The 8,922-nt window shown below is 40.8% G+C and overlaps 1 protein-coding gene across 2 annotated transcripts; it reads left to right on the forward strand.

The window, feature by feature from the left end:
* Positions 1–477: 477 nt before the first annotated feature.
* fam167ab (family with sequence similarity 167 member Ab) lies at positions 478–6,543 on the forward strand. 2 transcript variants are annotated; one of them, XM_085431699.1, is made up of 3 exons: positions 478–660; positions 2,775–3,304; positions 5,641–6,543. In XM_085431699.1, the coding sequence occupies exons 2-3, from the start codon at positions 2,960–2,962 to the stop codon at positions 5,902–5,904; spliced, it is 609 nt and encodes a 202-aa protein (XP_085287825.1). In that variant the 5' UTR covers positions 478–660; positions 2,775–2,959; the 3' UTR covers positions 5,905–6,543. The 2 variants fall into 2 exon arrangements, with proteins under 2 accessions (XP_085287825.1, XP_085287826.1); XM_085431700.1 differs by lacking the exon at positions 478–660 and adding an exon at positions 2,561–2,680.
* The last annotated feature ends 2,379 nt before the right edge of the window (positions 6,544–8,922 follow it).

Raw genomic sequence — 8,922 nt, forward strand, 5'->3', positions numbered from 1 at the left:
TTAAACCCACCAATACCAGCTTAGTCCATGCCCTGCACCAGAAAATGTAACATCAGCCTAATGTTGCCAGATCCTTCTCTCTTTTCCTTTCTGCACTAAATGTCTTGTGATGGGAGCGCTTTACTTTCAAAAAGGCAATCAGCCCTGTAGTAAGCAATCTGATGGCTTTATTGAAATGAAATGAAGACACAAAATGCTCTTATTTTAATAATCATTTGTTATTACACTCGAGCTTCATTCAGAAAGCACTTTTTAAATGTGACACAAAGCTGTCTCTGCCCTCAGTCTAAAGTTGATACCTATTATTTACTTGTGAAACTCTTTGTATTTATTCTGTGAAGCTTATTTAATATGAAACATGTAACCAGTTACATTTCGTCTAATGTTTAAAATTGTTGAATGAATTAAAGGTTTGTACAATAGTGACGCTGTCTCCTGGTCATCAGACTGTGGCGCACTTGCAGTAATATTCATCTAGCGGGAAGTCGGATTCCTTGGACGTCTCCAAGCAACCACAACCTGACGCAACCTTCCCGCCCCTCCTCCGGTAGCTCCCTGCTCAAAAATAAGTGCACCGCAGAGCCATAGAGGGGATCTTATCAGGGAGCGAGAGACTGGCGGTGATGGTCTGCGCCGATGTGGCTGCCAGGATTCAGCGTGGTAAGTTGGACCGCTGCTGGGAGGTTCCTGAAAGGTAAACGAAGTCGTAGTCTACGTGCGTAGCCGAGTTTTCAGGTGATCCCCCCCCCTCAGGGTATCACCTTGCAGCACGCTGCCAGAAAAGCAGGAATAGGCTGAAATGAATCACATGCAAAATAAATCATCGTGCAAGATGTTCCAGGGGATTTAGAAGGAAAAATGTTATCTTTACAGATGGTGTTTGTTCCCCAGTGAGCGCAATAGTAATCACAATTGTTTCTTTTATGCTGTGAGAACTATCAGTATGTTATTTTCTCATAAATAAAAAATAATAATTAATTTAAAAAACACTTTTTTATTACATGCCCGCTTTCACTGTCAGAACTAAATGGCACTTAAAATCATAATGGTTCTCTCCATTTCAGATAAGACTTCAAGTTATATAATAACAAGTACTGTTTTACCTTTATTATTACTATTACTGTTATATGGATCTATATATTTCAAATGTTGTAACTCTCAAGAGTGTCTTTGTCACTTCCATTGTGCGTTATGATCAAGTTAATCGCTTCTTTTCTGAATACAGTCAGAACTGTAGAGCTTCGATGTCTACTTTAGGGTTACAAATGCAAAGATTGGTTCACTTTGAACTACAGACTGCTTTATTGGGCTTCTGTTGCCACAACACGGGGGAAAAAATCAATACGCTGCAGCAGTGTTTACACTACTAACACAAACCTGGAGATAATTTCTTTCGGTTATGCTCAGTATCAAAGATGAAATTGAAATCCCTGCAAATTACTCAGGGTCAGGTTCTATTATAGATTGGAGGACTATACGCTAAAGCTTCATTTAGTTACTCTGTGGTTGTGTTTCTTACGTAGACATGACCTCATGTTCCAGATAGGAGAGCCAGACTTCCTAAGCTGCTCAGCCAGACCAGGTTTTGGCATCTCACAGAAGTCCCAACACCACAAAATATATTTTATTAGTGTGGCAACTGGAGTTTAAACCAGAGGAATGTATGGGTGATGTGTGCTGATTCACTTAGGACATTTGGATAGGGACAGCTGGACTTCCCCCACTGCCACCCCCTCCCTGACATCTAACATTTGACAGTGTTTTTATATGCCCTGGGTGAATTTGATATTCAGGATGTAAAACTTGGCTTCCTAGAGAGGCAGAGTTCCTGCTGGCCTATTCAAAAAAGTCACTGACTTCACCAGACCAGCCAGTAAAGAGGGGTTTTAAAAAAAACAACAACAAAAACCTCTCTATTTCTTTATAATTGTGATCACAGCTCATTATGTGATACAGACACACTTTTCCACATCCTTTCTAAGTGTTCTGGATAAGCAGTCCCTATTCACAATCTAACCAGTTCCTCACTGTACACGAACGGTCCTTACAAAGTTAAAAATGCCTGCCTCCAGCTTTAATGCTCTCTCTACACAGTGCGGACTTCAGCAATGCACTGATTCATGCAGATAACGAAGACAGCATCCATTCCCAGGCTACTAAAAAGTCAGCTACTCATCACAGTCTATTTTCCATTGCAAAGCAGCCAAGCCGGCTGTATCATTAGATCCAGGGGCAGGGACTTCACTGCTGCTATTATAGAATAACAGCACACCCCAACCACTTATTGAGATCTTATGGACTCAGTAGGAAGACACTGAGCAGTAAGAGTGCTTTTGCTATTGCTGCCCCTTTTACCAGTTGTAACTGGTCTTGCATTCCAACTCAACAGGTCCTGAGAAGGTTTTTATTTTATTTATTTTATTTTTTAAAAAAGCACATTCACATTCATTGTGGCTTTGGGTTTATTGAGGCAATAAGCCTCGTGGACAGGAGGTCGGAAATTGCTGATTCATTTATAGCACCTCTGTTGTTGCTATGGAAACAGTTTGTTTCTGTTAAATGAAAATCCAGGAGGTGTTTTATCCCCCTCTGTGTGCTGTCCCCTAATTTCTGATATTAGAGAGGCCACATGCTTCATCCAGATCAGTTTACAGAAATACAATGAAGGTCTTTCTAGAGTGTAATCTCATTTTTTTCTCTATGTTGGCACATTAGGTTTGTCCTTTGTTATTCTCAGCAAATGTTTCATAACCTGTGTCTTTTTTCTTCTACAGATCTACAGATATTCTGCATTTGAAGCATCTGATTCCACTAAAGACTGAAGACTGGGTCTCCTGAAGAATATAAAGGGCAGAAAAGTGAATGCTGGACAGACAGAATGGAAGCCTGATAGCCTTATAGCGACGAAAGAGGCCAGATAGCTTTTTTTTGTTTTGTTTTTGTATTTAACAGGTTAAAAATGAATTCGCACTCAGCTCCACAGATCGTGGTTAACAGGACAAATGTCCAGGACGAGGCAGACTGTGGGGAAGGTGTAGATTTGCCTACAGATGACCATCTGATGACTTTGAAGGCCTTAACAGAGAAACTAAGACTGGAGACCAGGAGACCCTCTTACCTGGAGTGGCAAGCCCGGCTTGAGGCAGATCGCTTCAGAGACTCAGAAACTGGGACTAAAGGGAAAGTAGTTAGACACAAGGAGACTTCAGTGGACCCAGATGTGAGTCAGCCCAAGTTGCCATCAGGTGAACTTAAGGGATTTGAAAACATTGATGAAGCTCTAACCTGGCTCAGAAGAGAACTGGTGAGGCACTGTCTAAATTATCACCACCATCTAATCTTTATTTTGTTCTAATTTCTCATAGATTTTCAGAAATGTTTTGGGTTACAGCTTGCAGCATGTTTTTGTACTAACACTTCATAAAAGGAATTAAGGAAACAGGGAACATGGCCATAATGAGGGATTTAATATTGGCTACACGTGTTCAAAAGAGGAACACATGGGTCTTTTGATAAGTTCAGGCTGCTTAGTTGAAAATCCTTCGCAGTCAGTAATTGCCTGAAATCTAGAACCCATGGACATCACCACACACTTTGTTTCCTCTCAATGAGGTGCTCTGTCAGCCCCATTCTGAACCCACCTTCAGTCGCTGCTTATTTGTGGGTCTTTCTGCATTCAGGTTTGTCTTCAGTAACATGAAAAGCATGCTCTATTAAGTTGAGATCAGTTGGTTGACTTGGCCATTGAACAATCTCATTTCTTTCTCTTGAGAAACTAATGGTTGCTTCAGCAGTTTGCCTTGGGTCATTATCTGGTTGCACTGTGAAGTGCTGTCTGATCAGTTCTGAAGCATTTGGCTGAATCTGAGCAGAGAGTGTAGCCCTGTACACTTCACGATGCATTCTGCTCCTTCTATCAGTAGACACATTAGCAATATGGGCATGTATGGACCATGCCCATGAACCATGCCATAGCAATGCCTCCATCTATATTCTGCTGTAGTCTGCTTTACGCCATGAGCAAAGTCTAATCTGACCTTCTTGTTGCATCTGTATTTCCATTTATGAAGTTGTGTCTTGATTATAGACCTCTACCATGGAAATAATTCTGCCATCACGCAGCCCTGACTTGGCCTGACATTTCTTCAGACGTCATGTTGCAATCAAAAGCTATAAAATACAAACAGAACACACTGAATCAACTTCAGATATTGTGTCTGCTTCGGCAGTCAAAATCACCTGACCATGAAGATGCTGGGCATTTAATTGTCAAATTAATTTTAATTTGAAATTTATTTATTTTTTGTTAAAGCCATTGAATGAAAGCTTGCACTTCAATCACACCCTTATTGCTTGATTTAATTCAAAGAGTTGGGAGTTTGCCTTGTAATTGGAAGGTTGCCGGTTCAAGCCCCGGCTTGGACAGGCTCGGTCGTTGTGTCCTTGGGCAAGACACTTCACCTGTTGCCTACTGGTGGTGGTCAGAGGGCCCGGTGGCGCCAGTGTTCGGCAGCCTTGCCTCTGTCAGTGCGCCCCAGGGTGGCTGTGGCTACAATGTAGCTTGCCATCACCAGTGTGTGAATGTGTGTGTGAATGGGTAGATGACTGAATGTGTAAAGCGCTTTGGGGTCCTTAGGGACTAGTAAAGCGCTATACAAATACAGACCATTTACAGGCCATTTTTGTTCTAGTAATATTTTGTTCCACAAATTAGTGTAGTGTGAATTGTAGTAATTATTCTCCCTTTGTGACCATGTTTGATCAGCATAGCAGTCCCAAGATGTGCAGAACTTTCATTCCTATACAAAACAGAAAATACAGCATGCTTCCCCTTTGTCCTCGTGATTACATATAAAGGGGGAATAGTTCTTGTTCCCTTGTACCTACTGCTTTCTGTTGTCCTGTAATTAGTACAGTACAGTTAGGATAGAGTCTTATACTATACTTGGATTAATTCAATTGTATGATTATGACTGCAATTGATTTATTTTTCCTTATATTTTTCTTTTGGTTGTGTAATTTAGGAGGCATTGTTCCACACTCAAAGTTCAAGTAGAAAAGTTCACGCTTCTTAGCTAATTAGAGTTTAACAGTGCACGCGATGTTTAATCACCAGGCAGAAGAATCCCATTCATTCTTATTGGTGAGTGAGACTGATTGTGACCCCAGGCAGCAGAATCTGGCATTTGTTGCGAGCAATTTCTGCAACTGTAATCATTTTTACTCTGCTCAAGTACTCTGCACATTCAGCCATAGCTCATATGCTTGGACTGTGCGCACAAAGAAGCACTGATAAAAGGCAGACTCACAGTACGTGGCTACAAACAATAAAGATGATTGTCATCTTTGTGTAGATGTTTGGACACAAACAAAGAAGAGCACCACGGTATCCCACCGTGAGTCTTCTTTTGACAAAAAAGGACCTCACAGAAGCACCTCTGGTCAAGCTCCACAGGTGGACTATACACAGTATGTTGGTGTGATTGAGTCCTCCATAAATGAAAAGAATAATTAAGCTTAGAATAGATTAGTTTTAGCTTTCAATCTTTTAGAAAATGACACTTTGACGCGTCCATTCGGCTTCGTATAAAATGAACAAATTCATCTTCCATCCCGACACCTTTGTCTTCTCTTTTGCAGACAGATATGCGCTTGCAGGACCAGCAGCTGGCGAGGCAGCTCATGCGGCTTCGGAGTGACATCAACAAGCTGAAGATTGAACAGACGTGCCATCTGCATCGCCGAATGCTCAACGACGCCACCTTTGGCCTCGAGGAACGGGATGAGCTGTCGGACCTGTTGTGTGAATGCCCGGTCACCCCGGGCCTCGGCCTCTCTGCCCCGCTGAGACTGATCGGAGTCACCAAGATGAACATTAACTCTCGCCGATTCTCGCTCTGCTAGTGGTAACGACGGAAGAAGAAAAAAATCCTGAATACAAAAGACCCTTTATATACTTACTTCTCTTGAGTGCAGCCGGCCAGCCGCAGTGATTAGATAATGATCAGATCTTTTCTGTTTTCAGAGATAAAACCACATCACACCCATTTTTATGCTCACTGAAATCAAAGAGAGAGATTTAAGAGATTAGGAAGAGTTTTAGTAAGTGTGGTGTTTTTGCCACTAAACTCAGCCCTGGAGCAGATTTCATACTTTTAGCCTTCCACGACTTGAAACAGAGTACATGCAGTTTTTGAATCAGTGCAAAAGCAGTGTTAGGCATGCTTCTGTTGTTTTTTAAACCATATTAGTACTGATTACCTTAAGTATTACCATCTACTTTCTGCCATACTTTATCACGCACAGATTAAATGTTTATATATATATTTTCACCACATTCAGACCTCTTTAGGACATTTTCAGTGACAATCACAGTTAGTAGATTTGTTTCTACCTTGTAAGTTTTGTTGTTGTTGTTTTCAAAGTGATGCCTTAATATTATAGAGACTGAGCGCTGTATGCTCATTTGTGTTTGTAGAATATCATGGATATAATGGTTTATTCGGTGTAATGATTGTCAAATTACACTCCTTTCTGAGCTTAGTCTCTGGAGCTTTGCCTTTTGCTCTAATAGTAATCATGTGAGTTGCCCTTGTCAGTCTGAAACAAAAACATGCTTTGTTTTCGCGGATGAACACTAAATTATAACTCATGTAGATCACTGTGAGCGCCCATTGACATGATTATGTGCGTCTTGCTATGACCCCTTTTTTATGCTGGAATCACAGTTATAATTGACTATAATTGAAGGCAACCTTTTCTTTACAAGACACTGACTTCGGGTTTGCATCTATAGTACAGTACTGTGCAGATGTTTTTCTTTAGACATTGGATTTTTTCACGTGTTTTTTGTCCAACTCCTTGTACCTTGCCCACAAGGTGATTCCCAGAGAGCTAAAACTTGGCGTGTCTCTGCATTGTGTGGAGTGTGTTCTTAAAAAATTAGGACACTGGACAAGTGAAGGACAAAAGAAGTCTTAGGGCTAAAAATTATCAGCAGCTGATGAACAGTCTCTGAAAGTCATGTCCTTAAGAAATAGGAAAACAAATCTAGCAAAGATCTGACGCAAAACCTACGTAAGAGATGAATCTGGCCCTTAGGCCTTTGCATCTACTGTCCATCAGAAATTGTCTCAGTGGAAGGGTGGCTGTCAAGAAGCTACTCTTAAGGAAGGGAAACATGAAGAAAAGGCCGTTGTGTGCCAAACAGGTCTTCTGGAATGATTAATCCAAAATTAAAATTTTCGGTTCAGTTGGTTTGAGCAGTTGTTATCAATATGTATGGAGGAGGTCAGGATAGAGGTACAACAGTGAGTGTCTACAGGCAGGTCTTGGGCTGCATTTCAGGTAGTGATGCTGGAGGTCTTGTTAAAACTGCTGGAATTCTGAATGCACCACCAGATTTTGATCTACTATGCATTACCCTCTGGAAAGCGTTTGATTGGCAGCAGCTTCATTTGTGAGCATGATGATCCCAAAAAACACTGCAGATACAGTAAAAGCATACCTGGATAGAAAAACACACAATGGATTACTCTCCTTCATGGATTGGCCTCCCCAGAACCCGGAGTCCAACATTATTGAAGCAGTGTGGGATCATTTTTAGAAAGAATGGAACAAATAGCAGCCAACAACCAAAGAGGAGTTTTGAATGTCATTCAAGATGCCTGGAGAACTATTCCTGAAGACTCCTTAAAAGAAATGTTTGCATAAGAGAGTTCAGTCTGTGTTGAAGACTAAGAGTCACACCAAATATTGATTTTCATGCTCATTAGAATTGTACAAACTCTGCTCTTTCCTACTATACTGTATTTCCATCTATCCATCTAGCCAGGTTACAGATGTGGGTTGGTCAAAGACTTTTACATATTACTGTATAAGTGCATGGAATTTGTTTAGTCATGTTTAGTCCAAGGGAAATGAATGCACAATGAAAAAGAGCTTGTCTCATGGTTTTGATATATAACAAATGCAATATCAGAGATTTAAAGCTTTCCCACATGCCTTGGATTTTATTTGTTTTCAGCAGTGGTATTAGCAGAACAGATTACCTCCTGTAACACCCTCTGAAATAATAAAAAAGACCACAGTGTCTACTATAGCTTAGATTATCTTAATACTTAGCCTTTGCCCCATTTAACAGTGTTCTCAAAAGATGTAAAGGAAAGAAGTAGTCCATCAAGAGATGGATGCACTAAATGCACTAAATTACTTTCTCACTGTCTAATTTGCTGCCTTTAAAGGAAAATCATTACCAGTAGCATCTTATATTTTCCCTATAAAGCCTGTCTCCCAAACACAGTGAACCAGATGGAGGTAGGATGGTGTTTACATCACTAATGCTCTTATTTAAACACCAGTGGTAAGTGTGTTGGAGGGGTTTGGTTCTTGACTCAAGACAATATCAGAACTCTTTGTTCTGATACAACCCTACTCATATCAAGCCTTAATTAAAAAATAAATACTTAAAAAAACAGTTGGGAGAAAGTGGAGAAAATTAGGCCTTCTCACCTCATTACTTCATCTAACATGTTGGATTGATTTAGTTCATTCACGAGGTGTAAAAATTTCTTTCCAAAAGGGGCAGGCTGCTGATTCGTCTGCTTGTGCTAACAGGTTGCTTTGAGAATAGCATCCGCTTTCTCATCTATCACTGTCAGAAAATGTATTTCTGTTTCTTTCAAGCGAGTGAAACTGCCACCTAACAGTGCATGTGAAGACAACGGTCAGCTTTGCATGCTAGAGTTGATTTACGCCGTTTCCTGGTCCCCGTGTCTCTCTCCTTATGAAGCAGTTGAAGCGGCCTGAGTCGTGAATGATTATGCTGAGACTGGATTTTCATGCATGAGCTCCAGCTTTATTTGGGATTATTGCAGATGAAAGCCACAACTCGTTCTACATGAAAGGCTGCCAGTGGGGCCA

The sequence above is a fragment of the Copadichromis virginalis genome, linkage group LG15 (assembly GCF_057382275.1).
Source record: "Copadichromis virginalis isolate Kocher_CV1m ecotype Utaka linkage group LG15, C_Virginalis_male_GT1.1, whole genome shotgun sequence".
In the NCBI taxonomy this organism is placed as follows: domain Eukaryota; kingdom Metazoa; phylum Chordata; class Actinopteri; order Cichliformes; family Cichlidae; genus Copadichromis; species Copadichromis virginalis.